Source organism: Amyelois transitella, chromosome 18, assembly GCF_032362555.1.
Source record: "Amyelois transitella isolate CPQ chromosome 18, ilAmyTran1.1, whole genome shotgun sequence".
In the NCBI taxonomy this organism is placed as follows: domain Eukaryota; kingdom Metazoa; phylum Arthropoda; class Insecta; order Lepidoptera; family Pyralidae; genus Amyelois; species Amyelois transitella.
This window is the reverse complement of record NC_083521.1, coordinates 3,781,999-3,806,347: the sequence shown is the minus strand read 5'-3', so window position 1 is coordinate 3,806,347 and position 24,349 is coordinate 3,781,999. Positions and strand designations below refer to the sequence as shown.

General features: G+C 35.4%; 4 protein-coding genes across 5 annotated transcripts; 1 reads left to right on the top strand and 3 right to left on the bottom strand.

Moving 5' to 3' along the window:
• Window positions 1–602: 602 nt before the first annotated feature.
• Window positions 603–2,410, bottom strand: LOC106136201 (putative transferase CAF17 homolog, mitochondrial). 2 transcript variants are annotated; one of them, XR_001228649.2, is made up of 2 exons: window positions 1,158–2,408; window positions 603–967 (listed from the first exon to the last, which is right to left on the bottom strand). XR_001228649.2 is itself a non-coding variant. In XM_060949386.1 (2 exons), the coding sequence occupies exons 1-2, from the start codon at window positions 2,233–2,235 to the stop codon at window positions 617–619; spliced, it is 993 nt and encodes a 330-aa protein (XP_060805369.1). In that variant the 5' UTR covers window positions 2,236–2,410; the 3' UTR covers window positions 603–616. The 2 variants fall into 2 exon arrangements, 1 of the variants encoding a protein (XP_060805369.1); XM_060949386.1 differs by having other exon boundaries at window positions 1,594–2,410.
• A 760-nt stretch (window positions 2,411–3,170) lies between these two features.
• LOC106136278 (uncharacterized) lies at window positions 3,171–24,238 on the bottom strand. The gene is made up of 7 exons (XM_013336770.2): window positions 24,044–24,238; window positions 9,110–9,213; window positions 7,048–7,356; window positions 5,927–6,089; window positions 4,791–4,934; window positions 4,178–4,382; window positions 3,171–3,988 (listed from the first exon to the last, which is right to left on the bottom strand). Exons 2-7 carry the CDS (start codon window positions 9,177–9,179, stop codon window positions 3,746–3,748), a joined length of 1,134 nt encoding a protein of 377 aa, XP_013192224.2. The 5' UTR covers window positions 9,180–9,213; window positions 24,044–24,238; the 3' UTR covers window positions 3,171–3,745.
• LOC106139020 (uncharacterized) lies at window positions 12,819–15,187 on the top strand. The gene is made up of 4 exons (XM_013340354.2): window positions 12,819–13,669; window positions 13,845–14,039; window positions 14,237–14,369; window positions 14,546–15,187. The coding sequence occupies exons 1-4, from the start codon at window positions 13,475–13,477 to the stop codon at window positions 14,815–14,817; spliced, it is 795 nt and encodes a 264-aa protein (XP_013195808.1). The 5' UTR covers window positions 12,819–13,474; the 3' UTR covers window positions 14,818–15,187.
• Window positions 15,088–18,405, bottom strand: LOC132902838 (putative nuclease HARBI1). The gene is made up of 4 exons (XM_060949387.1): window positions 17,496–18,405; window positions 16,520–17,396; window positions 15,688–15,829; window positions 15,088–15,534 (listed from the first exon to the last, which is right to left on the bottom strand). The coding sequence occupies exons 2-4, from the start codon at window positions 16,535–16,537 to the stop codon at window positions 15,107–15,109; spliced, it is 588 nt and encodes a 195-aa protein (XP_060805370.1). The 5' UTR covers window positions 16,538–17,396; window positions 17,496–18,405; the 3' UTR covers window positions 15,088–15,106.
• Window positions 24,239–24,349: the final 111 nt, after the last annotated feature.

Here is a 24,349-nt window from a genome sequence, read left to right as displayed (position 1 = left end):
TCGGAGGTTGTATGTATAGCTCCAATCCGTGAAATCTCTGAAATCGCGTCTTAGATTCTTCACTGCTATTGGTTGAGCGCGTCAATTTCTTCGCGATGATTGACAGTTGTTGTGTGATTTGATGTTGTTGACGAGTGGCGTAGAGATGTCGCCACAGGTACAAGTGCCGGAAACTACACAAGGATGTCGCAAAGGCGACTTAGGGATTGGTATTATAAACTTGGGATTCCTTTTGTAGGCGATGGGCTTACAACTTGTCATTATTTGAATCTCAATTCCATCATGTAGTCATACAGCTGAGCTGCCTTTCAGTCTTTTCGAGACGGTTGGCTCTATCCACGCCACAAAGGATACACTGGTATGATAAACTAGTATGACCACGAGGACATGGCGCTCAAGGAGAGAGTCGCCAGATGTTGAGATTAAAATTTATCATCAAAAAACATTGCACTTTGCATTTTTATATGCCTCATGCACAAGAAAACTGATTATTTTTTCTCACTTGTATGTATAGAAGCAGTGGTTCACCTGGGTATGAAGCAGGTGGTCATGATCTCTAACTGTTAAAAGCAAAACAATGGGTGTAAAAATGAAATTCGATACTCAGTATAAATATTTATTGTTTCCTAAGTTGAGTAAATTTTGACTTGATCTCTGTTGGTAATTTGTCAATTGAATTATGAGCACAATTGAAACAAAACATTTTCGTATAGAATATGCTGCACTCTTTGTTGATACAAACACACTTATTGCACATAGCACAGTCTGCGCCTAACACAAGGATTTCACCTTTGCCAGGCGGGCTGAAGGGGTCCTTCATCACATAACTTGGCCATTTTAACTCTATGTTGCGGGAGAATGGTGGATTGGTTCCCTTGTAGTTAGCTTTCTCTGTCATACCACAAACAGAACATTGGAAATTGTAAACAACTTGTTCAGGCTGCTCTTTGCTCTTGTCTGTCATTTTCTGAAATAAAGTAAATAGATTTTCATTAAACAGTGACTTTTATAAACCCATAGATATATGGAAAATATATAGTAATATTAAATAGATATTCTTTATTATTAATTCTAGGCTCATAATAATTCTACTGAAAATAGCTCTTAAATTAAAACATGAGACAGATAATGTATTCAATGAAACATAAAATACATACATAATAAGTGATAAAAAAGTTTTGATTTATTCAATTTTTCTGCTCAAGTGTGTCTCAGCTATTCTTTTGTTGCAGTTAATTTCTCTTTGGGAGCCTCAACCGGCCACCAACTTGGCTTCACAACCTCTGCGGAACAGTTCCCAACACAGAGACTATCAGCTTCAAGGCCTTCTTTTATCCTAACTAAACCTAAACCACGATTCCGAAGATAACTTTTTAATTTTCCAACTTTGACTTTTGGTTTATCAGTGATTGATATTTCTGCATCTTTCTCCAAGTGCACTTTTACATTTTCTTTGAATTTTAAAGGCATAATTCGTTTCCTTACAACACCTGTATGGTGCACTCGTGCTGTTAACTCTTGACCAATATAACAGCCTTTGTGGAAACTAACTCCATGGAGATAATCACAGTTCACTTCTAAAGGAAAGCATACTGTTGGAACCAGGTCTTCAGCACCCTCACCCACTCCTAAAGTGTACCTCAAATATTTATAACCATCTTCATTCTCTTCTGTTTTTATATTCTCTCCAATTCTCTCGGCTACTTCAGAGCCTTTTAAGGCTGGAGATGTTAATACTCTGTAGCCTAAATCAACCAACCTGGGATCTTTGTACAATTTAACCGTACTTTTTTGATCTGGCTTTACATCAATTGGTTCACTAGTTGGACTTATCAATGACCATATCCTGAAATCTTGATTCATGTCTACTATATCAAGAGATCTTTTTAGTTTGAACAATTTCAAATGTTTTTGTAATAAACTAGTTACATTTTTGTCACACTCAATCAGAAATGAATCGTCTGTTTCCCATTTGTGAATAAGGGTGTCATACAAAACTCTGCCCTTGTTGTTCAAAAACATAGCGTACATAGACTGGGCGCCTTCATCAAAATGCCGCATGTCGTTTGTAATGAGACCTTGCAGAAACACAGGTGCATCTTTTCCTTTAACTTTTATCAGTCTCCTACTTTCCAGTGGATAAAGAACATTTGTGTTCTTAGTATGCGTACATCGGTAAAATTGATTTAAAAAAGAACGCTTGATAGCAAATCTATTTACCTGGTTCAGTAACATTGTGACTTTTTATTAGAAATAACTGCCTATTTTGCTTGCATGTTGAATTTAATATTGCAAAAATTTCATATTTCTTACATCACACAAACAAACTTTTCCATAATGTTGATTTCTTGTTGTTTTTTCATTGTTGTCCGTTATGACAGTGGCAGTGGCAGATAATGACTGTGACAGAATGTCCTTAGGTGCATAATTAAATTAAGGTTCAAGTCAAAAACTATGCAACCGAATCATTGTTTACCACCACCTGGTGGGGTAACACTATATCCATGCATGAAAGCTATTCTGTAAAAAGAATAATGTGTTACAATCGCGAAAACAAAAGAAATTATTATGATAAAATTTATTTGATATGGCCTCCCCGGTCCGCAAATCTCACACGATTTGACTTTTATTTATCGGAATACATTTAGAAATATGGTTTAGTTCGTTTGATTGGTTGATAAATTTTGAAACGTTTGTTTATTTTGATGTTGGTAGAACCAATAATTTTAGTTGGATAGGTACCTACTTTTGTCAAACCTCCTTCCATTATGTGGGTATTTTTCTGCATTCAAACAAGATTTCTGCACACCTGTCACGGTAAACCACGTAGGACTTAAAATAATTATTTCAAATAAATGTACATATTTAATTAAAAATTGGACTACTTCATCTCTTTCTCATAGATGTCGTAAAAGGCGAGTAAGGGATGGGTTTATAAACTTTGGATTCTTCTTTTAGGCGGTGGGCTAGCAACTTGTCACTATTTGAATCTCAATTCTATCATATTGCCAAACAGCTGAATGTGGCCCCGCAATAAGAACGTGACTAAATGTACATATTTATAAGGTAGGTAAGCATGTTTAGCAAATGAAAATCTTTGTCTTTAGATTCTACGATACCCTTAGAGATTCCGAACTGGTACCAAATATATAATAAAACTATAAAACGGCTTTGTTTTAATCTGATGCTTTATTATTACAATAGAAAAGATGTGAATGAATGGCTTATAATGGATATAGTTTAATACTTTACATACCAAAGTCATACAATGAACTGTTTACTATTGTCACAATTAAATCTGTGAGTTTTCCCTTTGCCTTTTTCTTACATACTGATCGCGAAACAGTAAATTACCATTATCTATTGAACACACGTATTTTTTCGAGCAATCTTCAGCGTCAGGTTTACTTTTGATAAATTTGTCTCCGTTTATTGACGCATTGGAAGGTATGTATCATTGAGCGTTTTATATTTTTGAGCATTATGATTATATAGTATGTAAAATGTACAATTGAATTGTAAATCTAATAAGACAGCATTTTATTTTTATGTCACGTAACATTAATTATAAACCTACTAAGTAAATATATTACAAAAAATTTCGTATGATTTTTTCATTGTAGATATTGGATGGACAGCACGCGCTCAACATAACTTGCGATATTCCACAGCCACACGTTACAAGTTGTCATAATAAAATATGGACCATATGTAGGTATACTTGTTATTTTTTTCATAACTTCTTTTATTGAAATCTCTCTTGGTCGGTATACGTCATTTCGATCATTTCTCCATTGGTTTCCTTCCTGGGGGTGGCGAGCAAGGAGGTGGGCGCGGAATCCTGTCCCGGCTCCACGGTGACGGTGGCCAGTTCGGTGCTGGCGGTGGGCTCGGAGCGAACGGACATGTTGTCGCGCTTGCTCGGCGAACTGCGGTTCGAGCGGTGCGAACTACGCGATGGTGGTTTTTTGAGGAACGGAGTTATTTTCTGTAAAAATTAACAGTAGAAGATAATGTGAGCATCAAGTCAAATAGATGAACTTAGCCTATAAATCTTTTCAAAACTGTTGGCTCTGTCTATGCTCTGTCTTGCGGGGGCAAGGGATATAGACGTGACTATATCTATGTACTTATGTAGACAAGCCTAGATCGGTAAAACTACTGCAGATATCCTCACCTGGTCTGGGTCGCTAGTGACATACACCTTGGACCTGACGACCTGGAAGTCTGGAGCAGTGAGGCACCGCGCCAGGAAGAGAGCCGCCGCACACGCCCAGCTCGCCCACACGCCAGCGCTGGCCGCGCGCGTGGCCTCCACGCGCGAGCCGAAGCCCCAAGTGGCATTCCAGCCGGCTTGCAGGAAGTCATTCACGGGGGAACAACTAACAATAATATCAGAATTACCCATCAACTTAAAAACATTTAATTTTTAATGATAATGATTATTAAATAAATGAATAAATGAACTATATGTATTTAGGGATTTTCAAGGCAACCTTCTTCAGTCCTCATCTTGCTTTCTACCAGGCTGATACGAACGAACTCAAATCATGGGAGCAGCGGTGTGCTGCTTTCGAATTTCATAATTATATTACTTTGCCTGGGGCCTCGAGGCATAGGCTTTTCACGGAAATTTCAAACAAAAATCTATTGTCAAAAAATTCAAAATTTTTTATTCATTATTATAGGATACTATTATATCGCTTAATAATTGTCGTATGGTTTAACAACTTGGTTGACGTCAAATAAATTACTTAAAAACTTATAGTCTTAAAACATAGATGTCATACTTAGTAGAATTGGTGTATTCCTGGAAATCGGCGCAGAAGGCTTGCACGCCGCCATTGGTGAGTGTGAAGCTATACCCGGTGAGCCCCACCATCAACAGGGAGAAGACCAGCGCCGGCGCCAGGATCCGCCAGGGCTGCGACAACCTGTACCAAGGACCTCTTTCATTGTTCGCTGGGTGATTGGAAGTTATCTCAAGTAATTAACGGGTACACAGTCTGAACAGAAGTAAGAGACTTTGCATTATTTTGTAGGTTATCCTTATGTACCACTAATGTATATTTTTTTCTTTATGCACCTGATACTTCTAGAACTTAGTACGAAAAATACTGTATTATATGTTATTGGCGTGTTTCCCAGTAAGTATATTTTATCACCTCGGATGTCGTAAGAGTCGCGTCGGGAATAAAAGCTTAATAACCCACCAGCAAACACTTGTTCTGAACCAAGCTTCGAGTGCTTCAATGCTTCAAGCACTCGAATCTCTCATCCACATACACATCATCTCCATCGCTGTTTCGCTTTTTATTATGACACGAAACGGGACAGCGATAGATAGTACTTCGCGCGATAAAAACGGCGTCGCGCGTACCACACGTACTATGGGGGCTGAATTGTGGTCATATGAATTTGGTTTTAGTTAAGATTTAAATTAATATCTACGAGTTTGAACACTAGACAAAAACAAAAAGAGCTAGTTACCTACCTACTAGGTATTTTAATACAAACATTTCCTGTTGCTAATCTCCGCTAACGATTGAAACCAGGAAAACTTTAATAATAACCGCTGCTCTATGCTTGTTTACTACATTCGTTATTTTTAACGCCATCATCGCAAATCAATCACTGTAAGTATTTATAAAACGGCTGGACTTAGAATTTTCTCTGGTGGAAATATACAAAAGATGAATAAATCGGTCGTCTTATTTTTTTTATCCAAATAAGACCAACACCTGACTTCGACGCTAAGCTGCTAAGAGTGTAACCGAGAAACGAAAAGACGACAATAAAATCTAAGGGATGAGAGAAATGAAGCGCAACCTGGCTACGAAATATAACAAAGAACGGATGTGATTATTAACACGCAAAGTTGAGAGTGAGATAGCTATATCAGCTATCAGCAATAGCAGTTACCCACCCAGTCCTGGCGCGTCCTCCACTGGAACACATGGTGAAGAATGTCAACCAGACGGCAGCCACCACGGTCGACAGCACGGGCATGTACTCCGCGAACTGACATGCGCCGTCTTCTCCATACAGGGTGCGGGCGGTGTCCAGCGCCACTCGATGGGTCACGTTTCCTTAGGACGTAAAGGGTTATTGATTAGGATTTTTGAGGGATAGGTACCGAAAATGGAAAATACAATTTGGGGTAGTATAAAATTAAAAGGAAAAATCAGATGCTAAAACATCAGGTTTTTAGTATTATAGCGGACTTTCTAAATATGAAATCAAATCGAGAAAAACTTGACTTGAAAAAAATCTCAACATAGGTAGGTATAATTTCTTGCATTCACACATTATGGGCTTTATTTCAAAATTTTCCCATAATAATTTAGCACAATAATAGACGTAAGTTTTGCACGCTAATTATTGCAATGCGGGTATTTTAGGCAATTTAGTCACAACAATCACACGTAATGGTGAATATGAATTTAGCAAGCTATTTCCAATAATCAGTTCAAATCAAATTAGATAGTGTAACTTCTGCAGTGGCGTGAGAAATCATTTTGCAAAACACAGAAAACAAACTTTTTGTAACGAGTCGAAATCGTTTCCTTGAAAACATCACCGTGATATGAAGCATCGCGGGATCGTCCGGATCTCGTACTATATGTCCTAGTGAAAGAAGATACAATTTTGATACAAAGATAATGAAATAAAATAAAAAAGATAAATAACAAAATCGGTATAAAAAAATGGTAAACACCTTTGGTTGGCTAAAGGCTATTACGTATCCGACAAAAATCAACAAATAAAAGGGCATCTTATTTTAGATATATCTACTACGGAAATATGTATAATATTAAATATGTACCGCGAATATAAAATATCATCCTTCCGGTTGCGTTCTCTTCCCTTGACAAGAGTCCGGGTGCGTCTGTCACCACATTCTTGGATAGTATTGTTAATCCATTTTTGAAATTCTATAGCAGGTAGGCATTTAGACATATATCGAATCTGAAAATTATTACTCGGCTCTCTGTTTCTCAAAACTTTACAGAAAACGGAATACTCACATATCTGTACATAACATACCTGTCATAATAGTGCCGTTGTATTTTCCTTCAGAAGATTCAAACTCTTTACTAGTTTCCGTCTCTCTTTTCGTAATTTTTCCATCTGTACTGTTATTCTGGACGGTTATAGTTGCATTTTTCTGAGCATCTTGTCCCTCCATGTTAGGTTCAATAACTTGCGAGACATCAACGTACTCCACCATGTGGAATTCTAGAACTCGCGGGAAAAGTATGCAGTTGTCGCTGACTAGTTCCATTGATTTGTGTAAGAGAGTGTAGTTGACGAGCCCAAAGATGGCAGCCAAGATGTACAATATCATGTGCCATGCTGAAATCAGAGAAAATAAATAAATAAATAAATATATACGAGACAAATTACACAGATTGAGTTAGCCTCGAAGTAAGTTCGAGACTTGTGTTACGAGATAACTCAACGATACTATATTTTATAATGAATACTTATATCACTACATAGTATAAAACAAAGTCGCTATTTTAGTCTGTTTGTCTGTATGCTTAAATCTTTAAAATTACGCAACGGATTTTGATGCGGTTTTTTTTAACAGGTAGAGTGATTCAAGAGGAAGGTTTTTATGTATATTTTTTCCGAATTTTGCACCCGCGCGAAGCCGGGGCGGGTCGCTAGTAGATAATAAATTGTTAACATCGTTACTTAGAAGTATAGTTGTGTCCCGTAGCTGCATCGCAACTATAATACAAATGAAAGGCTAATAAACTTGGGATACTTCTTCTAAGGTTTTGCTGTAAGACTGTTGTACCTGTCTGTGTCTACCCCGCAGTATAGACGTGATAATACGTATATAATTATATGTAAGCAAATGAATTAGCAAAGAAATGCATGCATGGCTTGCTTGATCTGCTGCTGCGCTGAACATATTGAAATTCGGAATTGAAAGTTCTGAAAGTACCTATATATGTATGTAGTATATATTTTATGTAAAAAAGTTGGGTAGGTAATATTAGGCCAATAGTTTGTTTGTAATATCTTTATTGTACATACGAAAGTACCCAAAAATAAATACAGTATAGCTTTTTTATGATATAGGTACTATGTAATTAAGTTATACCTACTTAATCCATAACTTAATCTGATGGTCTTTGTATTTGGTACCTGATGTTACGCCGAAAACCATAATTCGGCAAGATATGCAGCTATCACCAAGTCATGGCCTCAAAACTTCAAAAGTAGTAGCGACAAAACATGAGGTCATACGTGCGATAACGTTGGGTGTCGCAACTAGTCATCCGGTAAACCAACATGCAAACACAACGTAAAATAACAAAAAAAGATAGCTATGCAAACCTTTATGGAAGTTGGATATTACGCAAGATGTTCCTGCGACAATGTTTTGCATTATATTACTTTAAAATTTATTATTAGTTTGAATATTTTATTTAGATCTTTAGATATTAGATTTTAGAAAAGACAATGAACGGGTTAAGCTCAGCAATCGCGCCTAAGTGTCAAAAATATTTCGCTTTGTATTTCTTCAGGAAATTTCGGTATTTCGCCATCGTAGGTATCTAACAAAAATGTCAATATTTTTCGGTTACAGGTTGTACTTAGCTTTCCACACTCAAATATATATAAATTAAAAAAAAAAAAAAAATTAAGATAAGTAATTATTGTGTCAAACTGCGAGGTTGCACACTGCGACATTTCGCTGGCTTTTAAAAAAGAAGGTTCCGTTTTCGGTCCATATGTAATTTGAGAGGTACCTAGGTAATTCGAATTGTTTTCGTGTTTTTGTAAGTGATGCAAGAGGCCAGTTGCAAAACATACCGTGGTGCAGCATGTACCTACACTGTACCAGTAAGTAGGTATTTACTGCGTTTTGGATCGGCTCCAAGCTTTAGATTTAGGCCACGTTCGCGTTTAAATGTACCAACTGAATTTATTAGTGATTACTAGCAAATTCAACACATTTTTATTCCGTTCTCAGTCGATGCCCTGAGATGTCAGCCCTAAGGCCTTACCTTACACAACTTCCTATTTATAATCGGCTACTATCCTGAATATGTTTTTTTTCTGAAGTTTAATTTTAATTAAGTTCGTTTACCTTTCCAAACCTTCAGGCTCTTCGACGTCCGCTCCTCCAGTTCACAATAATCATACAGTAAAACTGTCATCTTTCTCGCCACTCAGTCCATTTTATTGGTCAAACTGTGAACATGAAAGCAAACAATTTTATAAGTAGGTCATGTTCAGCTTGAAATTGAGATTCAGATAGTGACAGCTATTAGTAGCACATTACTTAAAAAATCCAAAGATATAGGTTTTTATCTTATTACGTTAAATAAAAAAGAGAACCGCCTCCAATCGATATTCTTCTTTATTGAAGTCTGTTAAATTTTTAAAATCTTTTCCTAAGTGTAACAAACACTTTCTTGAAAACCACATCGAAATCGGTTCAGCGAAACATGAGACTATCGCGGACGAACAAACATTGTATATACAAACGTACAGGTCAAACTGAGAGCCACCTTTTTTTAAGGCGGATAAAAGAGACAAGACAGACGACTCGTCCATTTTTTCCGATGTAATAAATATAAATTTGAGAGTAGACCCAGAACTTTACGCCAAAATGTGGAAATACGACTTGGTGTAGATTACTGGAAGGATATGGATGAGGAAAACTCAAGACCGAGGAGAATTGGGCACGCTGCTAGAGGTCTACATACAGTATTGAAAGAGAAAGGAAAGAAAAAAATTACTTACCTAGACAAAATATTTAAATGTTTGCAAATGGAAAATAGGTCGTTATAAGAAAAATAAATGAAGAGAGAATATAAAATGTCTGCAATAATGTTGCTAACCTCAATAAGTTCGTTAGGTTGGCCCATTTAGAAAATTAATAACTGTTTTATGATTACTAGTGACAGGTAATTAATTAGGTTACTCTCCATAGGCCTATTATTCTAGTAAATAAAAAATATTATTTTGCATTGACCCATTTCCAGTCACCTACCTATTGTTTTTAGGTAGGTAGAAGTATGTGTCATACTCCTGGCGCCTATAATTTTTATTTGGTTGCGCCCCGGGTAGGAGCCCGGGGTTCGCCTATTACCACATTTTATATTTGGCTTTGCTAATTAAACGAACTGAATGGCAAGTTTAATAGTTTTCGAGTTTATGGTGAAAAGACAGAAAAACAAAGGAGATTATGCTGTATTGTTAGCTAGAGTACTTATGGAGTCGTAAAATAGAATGTAAAATTTATTATGCGAAGCAGGTCATGGTTGTAATTCGGTATATTCTCATACCACTTGCTGAAGACATCTAGGAACTTTTACAACGAGCATAAAAATACGGCATGTACAATAATGTTTATTTTTCTTAATCAAGGTTCCTAAGTACTTGCTATCTAATAACACGTAGGTATGTTCTGATTGATTAGAATACAATACCTCTACAATGTGGACATTCAATTGTTTTTTCTACTCCTGCGCCACTGCGAAGGGAATAAGCTACTCGTATCGCTATTTAATACTGTAAATGTACGAAAAGTATTCCGACATTCAGTTAGTTTCTATTTGTTTTATAAGTCACTACTTTAAAGCGAAACACTCACCTACTTTATGATATAAATAATATTATATTATAGTTTAGTTTATAAATTTATAACATTAATGTAAAGTTACAATTTATAACATTACAAATAATTTAGTTATTTAAATTTAAAGCTACATTTTGAGTCAAATCTACTAAACCTTTAATTGAATCTTTTGCTGGCTAACTGTATTTCAATTTGACTATTTGTAAGTGGCTGTTGGTATTCCTAATAAAATAAAATAACTACTAATATAAAATACAAAAGACATAAAGAAAATAACTAAGAATGTATACGCTACAGATACTTAAATATTTTATACAATTATACCTACATACCTATTTAGACTGCCATTCTTTTACAATGTTTAAAAAAACTGATAGAAACAAGCCACGTTGGATATAAAACAAATATCTATGTTTATGGCCCGCTAAAAATTCGATTCAGAGGACACGCAGAGGTTCGTTGCGTCCCATTACAATACAATGAGATAGTAATCTTTATTTTGAGACGGACCGTGACTTAGTCAACATACTATACATGTGATCTTAGTGATCTTAGTCAACATACTATACATCTGGTATAGGCTATTTGACTGTAATAAAAATATACATTTCTTTTATGTCATCAGTCTTAATATTATTTTTTTGGAGCGATTTGTAATAACGCGAGATAAAAATATTGCATTATTTTAACAAAATCCGTCTCAGAAAATTTGGCTTTTTTATGCAGCTGTCACGTGACTAAAAACGAACGTGATTGGCTATTTCTATTATGACGTCAATTATCCATAAACAGACTGTGGATCGTACTGTTCCTTAGTGTTCACTATTATTTTTCAAGATTTTATAACTGTTTGATCGCTCGGGATTACTCAGATAGCATAGGTATTTAATAATGGAAACCAATTTTGCGAAAGCTGACAGTCGAAACCTACCAAAAGACTTTTGGTAGGTCCACTTTTGGCAAAAGTGGACCCAATAATGGTTGGCGTCTTCTTCAAAGACAATCCAGATTTCTATGCTGCCGAACTGAGGAATGTGAAAACATCAATGTAAGTATATCTTGGTAACCACTGATCTTAGATCATGATCTGAAACCACTTCTTGCGAATATTCAAATCCATCGGCATAGAAAAAAACGATTTCGTAGGAGATTTTATTGTTGTATTAGTGCATATAGGCACTGCTCAACATTTATAGGAACTCATTTTAATAATTTTCACACATATGACGTGGCACAAGTTAAATAAAACAAGAGAAAATCAAAACTTTTCGAAACACCAACAAGCTTTGTATGATATTTACACGAAATTTACGTCACTGCATGCCATGGCCGCCATATTGCTAAAAGTCGCGTTTTGGCGGCATATTTGAATATTGCATTTTCTTTTTCGATTTTTTAATAAAATAGCTGTAATAAAGACAGAAAAGTATTTTTGTAGGGCTCCTTATAAACAAATAAATAGCCTAAGATAGTTTTTAGAACTTTGTCAAATAGCCTATTATCTCAGAAAAAACATGTTTCGACTATGATTTTGTTTGACGAAAAAAGAGACATACTCATTTGTATTATAATATTTAAGTAGAAAGAAATAGAACAGTTAATGGCCCGGTCATCAGAACTATATGAGGGTGACTTTTCTCCGCCGTTGACTGTACTTGGATAATGTAAAACGAATACATGTGTGAATAGGAAAGTAACATTTTTCTATCAATAAATTCATATTAGCCATTGAACATATTCCCAGTCTTTTCGAGATTGTTGGCTTTGTCGATCCCGCGAGGGACGCCAGGGGGTACCAAAAAAGCAGCGCGCACTTTTATTCTTCTATTATATATCTAAGTGAAAAACTTATATATTATAGAACATATTCTCATATCTCTTCATTTTATTGAGGGTCTGAATGTAATAACACTTTTGCAATGTGTAGTAGTGTTGAAGTATTCCGTCTCTATTAGTCCACCCTAGCTGAGTTACCTACAAACTTTAGTCACCCGCATGTACCTACCTCCCATCAATAGTAGACAATGGAACAAGCAACTCATCTTGACAGCAAACTCCAACCAATATTTATGTGATGTTTTTGACTAATGAAACCTATTTATGGGAATTGGAACTATGTCAAATGTTAGTTAGGTACAATTTATTATCATTTTATCATGACGGAAATACGGCTCCAGTTAGATAAATAAAGGCGTACCTACAGGGCAAACTGCAGGCCAACTCTTGACTTTGATTCGATCTCGATATTCGATCTCGATTCGATCTCGACAAAATCTGATATTGATCACAAAACGGTACTCTTGAGCCGAATCGAATCGAAATCGAGATCGAGTTGAAATCAACCTAAGATGGCGATCCGTTAACCATTTCCGGGTGATGACGTAATCTACATCGAATGAAAGGTTCTTTATAGTGACACTACTATCTAAAATTTTAAATTTACAATGACTTCTTTTCTTCCAAAAACACATATATTTTGTAATGTTTCTGTAAATATAAGCTATTTTACATCAAATAAGGGCACAATAACTAGTGAAACGTTACTAATTTTCGATCAAACTAAAGAATTTTATTGGATTAATAAATACCTTTGCACAATTTTTAAAAAAGAACTTTGACAGTGACACTTCATAGAAAAAGGGGCGCGCGTTTATAAAAAATTTTAGTAAAAACAGAAAACTTTCAAGTGCTTGGAATGTTTGAAAAAATGTTTAAGTGGTTTTGTGTTGCCTTTTTAACAGAATTTATGTTATTTATTGATATGGGTTTTATAAGTAAGTCGAAGAGTGAGCTTCGTTTGTTCACACGTCTAATATTTTTACTTCATCTGTTATATTTCCTTTAATACGCTATCAAAACTTTTTGAACATGAGTCAGAATGCAAGGCCTACATATCCCCAGTTGGAAGCTTTGGTGAATTTTTTGGAGGAAAATCCAGGAATAGCTAAAGGTCATCTGCGTTCCGCTCAAGCAAAGTGGGAGACTAAAAGAAAATGGGAAGAAATTACCATTACGCTAAATGCTATGGGAGGGACGCAAAAAGATGCCAAAGGTTGGACAAAGGTAAGATGTTTAATGCATGATATATAAATAATTAAATATTGCTAGTAGTTTCATTGTGAAGATAATGTTGATGCATTTTTCTATGGATATTTACAAGTTTCTTTATTCAATCATAATTGTTTTATTAAAAAAGTATCAATATGCATAATGTTAATGGTTATTTATTCGTTTTCAGTTTTGGACTGACAAAAAATATGCCCTAAAGAAAGTTTTAGGGCAGCGTAATGCAGATGCCAACCGAACCGGAGGTGGTAGATCTGCCAACTTACCTCCACTCACATGTATAGAGGAGAGAATGGTGGCTATTCTTGGTGGCAGGGGTTTTGCAGAAGGGGACTCTCAGTTTAGTGTTCCAATACTACCATCTCAGGTGATAATATTTATTAAAGAAGTTAAAATAGCAAAGAGAGATCGCATAAAATTTTGCATTTAAAATATTTATTCCACAATCCTTTGCCCCTCAGTGCTAAATTAAACAAAGAACTTATTGGAACATGCAGGTTAGAACCATGGAGTTGATAAATTTGTTTTTCTATTGTTAAACTAATTCTGAATTATTGTAATTAGGACCAACCATCAACCAGCCAGCCATTGCCAGCCAGTGTAACATCAACACCACTAGGACAACAGGAAGATTCTATTGTCTTACCTCTACCGGGAACTCCAGCCCACTCTCCACCTTTAGCCTCTATGCAATCTAGTAAGTTTGTCTTTCTATTTTATGCAATGGGAGTACAAACTTTGGATTTCTTCCCCTTTTTCAACTAGATGAAATCTATATAATTATATATATATAATATGAAATTAATTACCTAAAGATTTATGTTATGTTAGTTAATAAATAAAGTTTACCAATATTATGTTTTAATTTTACAGCCCCGAGAAGAAGCCCTCGAATTCGAGCCAGGTTGAGTCGTCAAGCTGCCAGAACAACAGGAGAGCGAGGTAGGCGATCTCAACTTCAAGTTGAAAGAGATCGCCTTGTTTCCATTGAAGAGAAGCGGGTGGAGGCAGAGCTTCTTCAGGCTAGAGCATTGCAAGAGAATATGGCTGGACTTGCTGCAGCTTGCAATAATATAGCTGAAGCCATATCAATATTTGGGGAAAGACTGGTTAATGTTGTAGAAACTTTTATGCAATCACATTAAAGTTTCTACAATTAAACGTAAAAGTAAAGTAGTTTTTGGATTTATGGATATGGATGGTATTGCTGTTTATTTGTTGTTTTTCTTTTTTATTCCATGTTATAACTAGTAGATTACATTAGTATTATTTGACAAATACCAATGTTAACAGAAATACTTTGTAATGTGTACCATATTTTTAAGTGTTACAATTATGTTTACTTAATAATTTTTGCAATTAAATTAATAGCATAGAGTAGTAGTGGTAGTATAAATGTATAAAATAAAACAATATTAATATGATATATCTTTATTAATTTGTTCGTCTCCTTGTCCACAACATATTCACTATACGTTGCCGGGCTTCAACTCCTCTGCGCAGTTCCAGCGTGGCTCCAGCGCTGTGCGCAGCGGCGCTCGGCGCGGGCTCCGACGATGGCTGCTGCGCGGTGCCCGACGACAGCGAAGGGTTAACTTCGCTGGGGGAGGGGATGCGTGCTGTGTTACACATATTATGTAGCACACAACATGCGTTAATTATTTTTGAAACCATGTCTGGTTTATAATGAAGCACCCTATGCTTCAGCAAACACCGCCAACGTGCCTTTAATAACCCTATCGTTCGTTCCACTCTGTTACGAGCTGAACAGTGTATTTGTGTATAGAATTCTTCTGGAGAACCAGCTGCAGCATTGACAATTGGTGTCATCATGTACTCTCTTTGTGCATACCCCGAGTCACCTGCAAATATTAACAAGATGTCATTATTTAAGTTCAGCTTAGTACCTAGACTGGGCACCTATGCTTAACAGCTGAGGTAGCATCTAGGAAAATATTCTAATGAAATTTTTCCAATCATAGAAATGTAAATAAATAATAAAAATAAACACTTACCTAACAAATACACTGTCTCCCCTTGGTTCACTAAATCAATTAGGTGATTTTTGATTGCATGTTGGTTAAAGATGTGTGAATCATGGGTAGCACCACCAAAACATGCATCTACACTTATAATATTTAGATCAAAATCACATATCTGAAACAATAAAAAAATTAATATATCTTTTAACCCTAGAAAGATAATCTTATTTTAATGCGCGTAAAAGATAATCATGCGTCAAATTTACGCATATTTTCTCCCGACTATAAGTCGAATTATATTTATGATTTTGAATGAAATATCGTTTATTATACATAATTACACATATACAAATAAGAAAAAATCAAATATTTAAATTATATTTATTTATTTATAAGAAAAAAAAAATTAACTTAAACCTCTCCTATAAACCAACGAAAAATTTCGAACAATGGTTTTACCACATAAAAGTACTTTCTTTATATAATAATCAGACTTTTTTTTATCACAAAATGATAAATGAACATCTTACATATAATAGAAACATAAAATAATACATAAAAGCACAGCTTTGGCACACATCAATATTGTGCTCTCGGCAAATAACATTCTTGCATTTTTTGCACGACGCACTAGCCTTTCATCTTATTTTAGAGGGACAGTAAGCACAGCAAGTGCGTTTTTTAAAGGGTGGCTCTTTGGGGATGACTTCTGATGTACATGGCACCTTTTTAGGTAACGTATTACATATATGATCGCGCAAATATCTCTTCAAAGTAGGAGCTTCTAAGCGCTTAGTTATAAACGCTGAAGACAGTCCCCTGCTAAGATTTTTCATAAACTTTTTACGACTTATGGGTTTTTTACCTTTATCGCAGCCATCATGGTAATAAATAATATAAGAATTTATGCACGCAATATTTATCATTCCGTACAATAATGCCATTGGCCATCTGTTCGTCTTCCTGCTACAGGACATCAAAGAACACATTTGTTATTCGACCGTATTTTGCTCCAACTCTACATTTCTACTTGACAGCATATGGTCCTCTTGTGGTTCATCTATAAAACCTTCCTCCAAGTCACTCTGCACATCGTCTTTGCTTTCGTGATCCGAGATTTTACTATCAGTATCCTCACAGGGAACCTCATCTTCACTCTGCAAAAGAGCGGCCAGGATACCGTCTTCGTCCAAATTTCTACTCCCCATAATAGTATATATAGGTATCAATATCTATAAAAAAGAAAACAATAATACAACGTGCGAAATAATAAATAAAATACAATGAAACACAAAAACGATCACTTGAATTAAAATCTTAAAAGTCACGCAAAAGATAATCATGCGTCATTTTGACTCACTCAAACGTTATATTTCAAAATCGGTGACACTTACCTTAGCGATACGTACGCCTCCCGGTAGCTCCTAGCGACGAATGAAATGTCCGGAAGGCACAGCGACAGATTCGGGCTATTTAGGAAGAGACAGCAATAATTCGAAAACACATGCGTCAATTTGACGCAGATTATCTTTCTAGGGTTAACAGTGGCAACCTATACATTCACAAATTACTTCATTTGGTAAGGTATAGTTAATTTAAATGATCTTACAATTTGCACATTTCTGGAATGGTAGTGTTTTCGGTTGAAATACCAATCCTCATTCTCTGATGGTCTTACCATGGCCACATGTGTTCCATCTACACAACCAATAACACCGGGTATTCCATATTTTTCATAGAATCTAAAAGTTAAAAAAAAATTATGAAATGTAATATTTATTATAAAATTTATGTTTCCTACAAACATTTTCCTATAAGAAAATTTTATTGTAACTACTTACTTCATCTTTATAGCATTCCGTTCATTAACATTAGTAGGGAACTTTATATATTTTTGTAGAATTATTATTTGGTTGAACGCATTGGTCACCTCTTTGATACACCTTGACACTGACTGCTGTGACATTGCAGTACCATAGTTCCTTCCTACGATACGTTGATAACTGCCTGATGCATAAAAGAGAGAGCAACCAATATCTATAACAAGAAGAAAATTTAAAGATTTAGGTATAGATTTTAGAACTAGAACGAAAAAACTATAAAGAACTCAAATACTTGCCTTAAATTTTATGGGAATATCACTTCTGCGAGAAGGTGCCTTTAAGTATGGGGAGAGCACCTCCTCAAGCTCCAAAAAAATTTCTTTTGTTATTCGATAGTTTGCCACAAATTCTTCATCGCCAATTTCTATAGCTGCTGCACAATAACGTGCTATTTGCGTTCTTCTTCTTCTTTGGCGTGCGTCAACTCTCTCAGCTTCATCCAATAAATTTAATTGTGCTGCAAGTCGAGCCATCCTGCTATCAATCCACAAAACAAAGTTGTAGACAAAAAATTGCAAATATTCCCCAGCACTTTCACTCACGAAGAAAGATTATTGTATCTCAAAGCATTATTGTTAAAGAAACTTACCTATTTTCTATAATTTAATCTTGAAAACACACTTTTGATTTCAAAAAAGTAGCGTCTTGTGAATCGTGTGATTTGACGTATGTTTTCGATTTAAACATGAGCATAACTCGATCTCGATAGTGTCGAGAGTAAGACATAACGGCGGTTTTCGATTTCAAGTAGTTCACTATTCGACCACAACTCGATTGGCGCTTCGGTCGTTTTCCAGAGTACCAAATTACTGATTCTCGATGTCAATTCGATTTTGATCGTAACTCGACCGCGTCAAGAGTAACCCTACTGTTTTTTTTATCAAGTCGTAATATTTTCATATTCATATGCCTACTTGCCAGAGCCGGATTAAACCTGTCATGGGCCTGTAGGCACTACCATTTTCGGGCCCCTTTTCTTTACCTATTCTGACTGACTAAATCATGTGATGTATTTTTTTTTGCCTTCTACTAGGGTTGCCAACATTTTAGTGTCAAAATATAGTATTTTTTAAGAAAAGTTTTTAAAAATATAGTACCTTGCACATAAATATAGTATTTTAGTAGGGAACAATAAAAAATAACCTAAGTTACATTTTACTAATTTATTTTTTATTTTTTACTGGCCAAAAACTATATTTTTTTGCACTTCTTGCATTTTTTAACAATTTTTTCTCCAATAAAATTGGCAGAAGGTTTACCGCAGTAAATTTTTAAATTACTATAAATCAAAAGCTCATTTTTAGTAGGTATAAAAGATATATGTACTCTGTTTCTTTCTTCACACCATTTAGAATTCATAATCCTTTCTATGAATGCCGAAATAGCGGGAACACTTTTGTTTTAAATACTTTTGGTTTTGTGTATGTGAAAATCGTAAGTCTTCAAATACGGAGAACACATAAACTTTTTAAAATTTACCTTGCAATCGCAGAACTCATATCACATTTTGTAATTAAAGATACGTAGGTTATAGGTATTTTGAAAGTTTCGGAACTATTACGCTACAAATTATTATCACGCTACGGAAGCTTACAGAACGCACCCAACAAAAAAAAACAAGATTCCCCCAACGTACATGAAGTCCAGTTAGTTGCGATTCGAAGGATTATATTGTTCTAATATTAGATACTAGATGGTTCTGTATGTATAAAGTGTTACAGGCGTTGAAAAAGAAAGTATAGTTTTGTTAATTATCATTTTCGTTCAATTCAAAAAAAAATATTTTCGGAATGCAGTGCAGTGGGCGGGGCCCCTGTCGATGCTGGGCCCCTAGGCAGTTGCCTACTCTGCCTTAAGGTTAATCCGGCTCTGCTACTTGCGTATGTTGGGAAAAGTTGTTCCATCTCCTTGACTGGATTTTCTCTAATTGTTTGATCAATCAAAGTATCTTACTTACAAAATTTAGCTCATACACCATTTAATTATTAGTTAATTAATTAATATAGAGATGTTCAAACCTTTCTCCCTAAGGATCATTGAGTATACCTTTGCCTATGTTATTAGTGGTTACTCCGGTAATTATAAACACCTATCGATTCCAGTCTTCATGACACTTTTGGAATAAAAAACATGATTGGCAAAGAAACCGAGCCCGACTTTGGATTGTGATAACATCAGTGGAGGTGCGGGGGAACATAAAGCGGCATTGTACATAGGTATTCTTTTTAATCCAATCAATGACTGTTTTATATTTTGTTATATTTCTTATTATGTGTTGTTATATGTATTTCTATGTAGATATGTAAATGTAATAAAGAGTTTACAAACAAACATCATAGGTTACAATCGGACTATCGACACTCGTACCTAATGCTTATTTACTTTTATTGAATGTGACGGGAGCGTGGGAGTCGCTAATCAAGAGTCAAGACGCTACGGACTTAATTCTGTATTCGATAGACACCGTAATGACATCATAGTGATGTAATTACGTACAAAAATTACCACAAATAATGCATATATGTAGCCAGTGGCGAATGCTATAAACACAGAGCAAAGGAATAACTGAAAAAACCAGTGCACATCCGAACTTGATATTTTTATGTCTGAACTTTTTATTTTATAATCAAATATTTTTTTACATTCACGAGTACCTATCTAATTTAAATTTTCTATATGCTAACAAAAACCAGACAGACAATGACCCAGTCAACCTTTTCTACACTCGATTCGAACCCACGTGATTTCGGATAAACGAATATTAAATTTAAGTATGTCTATATTTTCCATCTTACTTTTAGGCACGTTCAATTCTTAAAAGCCAATCATGACATTATATAATACTAGCTGTCCCGGCAAACGTTGTTTTGCCATATAAATATTTTTTAAGTAATTTCTAGTTAAAAAAAAAATTTTAGGGTGGACAGCCCTAACAAGTGGTATGATAGATATTGGCCGATTCTCAGACCTACCTACATGAAACTTTGTGAGCATATTGCTCACAAAGTTTCATGAGAATCGGTCAAGCCGTTCCGGAAGAGTACGGGAACGAACATTGTGACACGATAATTTTATATATAAGATATTTATATATTCAGAAAGTTTGTTTAGGAAAGATGACGATACTTAACTTGAGTAGACAAGAACCTAAAAATGCTTTCCTCGATTAAATTGCCTGATGTTTCTGTCTCTGTTTGGTCAACTGGTTGACTGGTAGAGAATGCCAAACGGCATTAAGTCAGCCTTTTGTACATTTTTTGTTTTTGTGCAATAAAGTTTAAATAAATAAATAAATAAATAAATGTAGATAAAAAATATAAAGCTGAAACCGTTTAACTAAATATCGTTGAATAAAACAGTTATTATAAAACAATCGATTACCGGAATTCTCACGGAAGCGTAGCCTCGGTCAAACGATATAAGTAGGATATTTTATTTTACAAATTTCGATTGAGTTGGCTTGATGCCAAAGCTACTGACGCCAAACTGCTCCGGCGGCAGGAAACACATTCATCTGATATCGGTTTATTTTGATTCAATGGTATAATGGTAATTTAGATAATTTCATGGTTGCATAATTATATACAGCCTATTCTACTAATATGTATAGGTAGGGGAAAGTTTGGAAGGATGTATGGATGTGAGTGTGTTTGTTGCTTCTTCACGCACAATCTGCGGGGCGAATTTTGATGAAATATAGTACACGGGTAGAATAACTGGGATAACTTAAAGGGTGCAACTAGTTGATAATTTTGTTGATATCTTTATGTAATTATAGGTTATTACAGGTTGGTCCGACGGGCGTCGAACAGTAACATAACCTATGTATTTACTGGTTTTCCTCGCGCCTTCGTCCACGTGAACACTATATACAATGACGAGGTATCATAAAATCGACAAAATCGTTTCAGCTTTTTCAGAATTAGAATTATTATGTCTTAGTCATGGCAGTGTAAAAAGAATACCACCTCATTTAAAGTTTTAAATAAATAGGTACCTTTAGACGGCAGGCATAGCACACGAATGCGCACGCCGCGCCGGCCGCGCGCCGCATGATGTCATGATGGTGCGCGGTTATAATAAACTAGTTTTTAGGATTCCGTACCTACCTAAAGGGTGAAATGGGAATGGGACGATATTATTAAGGATTTCGCTCTCTGTGTCACTTAAGCTGTACCTACTATCTCATCAATAATTACAGTAAGACTTGCTTTTACAATATAATATTTATAAGTAGGTACATAATTTATATACAATCACGTCTATATCCCTAAAGTCTATTATCCCTAAAGGGATAATATACGGGACAAATTACACAAATTGGGTTAGCCTCGAAGTAAGTTCGCCGAACCTAACCTCGAAGTTTTATTAATCGACGATACTTTATTTTATAATAAATCGTTAAACAGATAAACATCCTAGAATTCGTTATCCGTTCGTTTTTCATCATACCCTGATTTGAAACCGGTACCGATAAACACAAAATTAAAGCTGAAATTAGGTATTTCCTACCTTGTAGTAGATTTTAGGCCTGTAAAGGGATTCGGTACATGCAGACAGAAATCACAGAAAATGGAAACATTCTACTACTTTTTTTTAATTTGTTTTTTTTTAGATGATACGGCGAAGAAAAAGTAGGTTTTAAGCAGTAGGTACCTATGTGTTAATGGCAAAAAAAAAATACAATAGTACTATACCTATACTACATCCTATTTTAATATGACCTTCAAAATATGCCACAATTCTTGGAATAATTACCTACCTATAAATTATGTACTTATATCCTTTAATTTTCGATTTTAGATTAAGTCTATGGCGAAGAAAAGGTCACCTTTTACCTTTTTTTGTAATGGCAAAAGAAATTTAATACGGTAGTTACTACATTGACCTCACGTAGCAAGGGTGGCGTGGCGTATACCCCTGTTAAGTACCAACATGGGGTGGAAGTGGCAGCGGCGACCGGCGTCGTCTTAGCATTGATCACAATCACAGGTCAAGGACTTAGCAAGGACCATGGTTTATTAATATGAAAACTATAATAGCCTTATTAACTTGGGATTCTTTTTTTAGGCGATGGGCTAACAACCTGTCACTATTTGAATTCTATCATTTTGCCAAACAGCTGAACGTGGCCTGTCAGTCTTTTCAGGACTGTTGGCTCTGTCTATCCCGCAAGGGATATAGACGTGATTAAATGTGTGTATGTATTAAAACAAACAAACTTATAATACTGACGGCCTCTGTGGCGCAGCGGTAGTGCGCTTGTCTGTGTTACCGGAGGTCCCGGGTTCGAATCCCGGCCGGGGCATGATGAGAAATGAACTTTCTCTGATTGGCCTGGGTCTTGGATGTTTATCTATATAAGTATTTATTATAAAATATAGTATCGTTGAGTTAGTATCTCGTAACACAAGTCTCGAACTTACTTCGAGGCTAACTCAATCTGTGTAATTTGTCCCGTATATATTTATTTATTTATTTATACTACTGACACACGCTAAATAGGTAGGTATGTGGCATCCGCCTAGCTCAGCTCAGCTTAAAGATGACAAAAGTCCCAAGGGAAAACCTCAGATTAATAAAACATCTAGCTAGCGCCCCAGGGTTTCACTACCGTCGGAATTTTGGAATAAAAAGTAGCGTTCATGTGATTCCAGGTATTATACCCGTGTACCAAAGTTCATCACAAACCGCCCAGTAGATCTCGCGCGAAAAAGTAACAAACACACATTCTTAAATCGTTACAAACTTTAGCATTTATAATATACCTATATAGGCTTTATATATCTTATAAAAACTGAAATAATTATTTTTATCATTTTGATTGCTGCTTGTTAACATGATAACAACTAGTGCTCTCGAAGTTCTGTGTTCGTCCCAGTGCCAGAAAATATTTATGTACCTACTTACCTACTCATGTACAATATTTTATTCGAAGGTAGGTATTTCGGGTCACTATAATATGTTCGTCGAACCCAAGGACAAAGCGCTTTTTTTCCAGCTGTCCCCGGCATGACCATTTAGTATGTTAATATATCCTATATTATTTGAGTTTCTGACCAACTTAGATGACCAACAAAGATGTTCTCTACTCGGTATACCTATGTAAAATATTGCTTTAATTATTTTTGTGCAGTAAATACCTTCCTAGGTAGGTACCTACCTATTTTGGTATGTTTCGTTTTGTCATGATAATTGCTATATATCTATTTCTGAACGGAACCTATTTAATTATTTTTAGATGAAATTATACCAAGTAGATAGGTACTTTCTGTGCATGAGAAGTATATTCACGCTCTTATAGGTATCTACCTATATCTCTTTTTATTGTAGGCGCAAATCCAATGCAATCTTATCATACATACAATACATACATATAACAAGCTAACTACTACTCTTTATATAAATATTAACTAATATTATATCATCAATATTTTTATTGGTAACTTGAATTGCATATTTATGATTAAGCAGGTACAGTTTTATTATTTATGTTTCTTGCCTACCTTTCTTATCCAATAAGGTAAGCTAAAGGGCACGTCAATAACAATCACAAGGTACAATATTCACATTTTCATTGATATTTCAGTCAAAACTGTAAAATCCATATCTGCTGAAAATGTTATACACACTCAACACAAGTCAATCCAACAACGCATGCCGTGCCGCGTCGACTGCTGATGTGAGATTTCCTTGGTTTGAGGTGAGCCGAATCTGTAACCTTGTTGTTCTACCACAGAACATGCGGCGAAAGAGACAGCACAAAAACATACGTCATTCCTTGTATCTTGTGAGCAGGACAAGTGTATGTT

Coding starts and splice junctions, on each gene's coding strand:
- LOC132902838 (XM_060949387.1), bottom strand. Junction 15,535..15,687: donor GGAGACAGTGTATTTGTTAG/GTAAGTGTTTAT, acceptor TAATATTTGCAG/GTGACTCGGGGTATGCACAA.
- LOC106136278 (XM_013336770.2), bottom strand. CDS start 9,179: ATGACAGTTTTACTGTATGATTATTGTGAACTGGAGGAGCGGACGTCG. Junction 4,935..5,926: donor GGAGGACGCGCCAGGACTGG/GTGGGTAACTGC, acceptor TCCTTGGTACAG/GTTGTCGCAGCCCTGGCGGA. Junction 3,989..4,177: donor TCACTAGCGACCCAGACCAG/GTGAGGATATCT, acceptor TAATTTTTACAG/AAAATAACTCCGTTCCTCAA.
- LOC106139020 (XM_013340354.2), top strand. CDS start 13,475: ATGAGTCAGAATGCAAGGCCTACATATCCCCAGTTGGAAGCTTTGGTG. Junction 13,670..13,844: donor ATGCCAAAGGTTGGACAAAG/GTAAGATGTTTA, acceptor ATTCGTTTTCAG/TTTTGGACTGACAAAAAATA. Junction 14,040..14,236: donor TTCCAATACTACCATCTCAG/GTGATAATATTT, acceptor TATTGTAATTAG/GACCAACCATCAACCAGCCA.
- LOC106136201 (XM_060949386.1), bottom strand. CDS start 2,235: ATGTTACTGAACCAGGTAAATAGATTTGCTATCAAGCGTTCTTTTTTA. Junction 968..1,593: donor CTGAAGACCTGGTTCCAACA/GTATGCTTTCCT, acceptor ACTTTATTTCAG/AAAATGACAGACAAGAGCAA.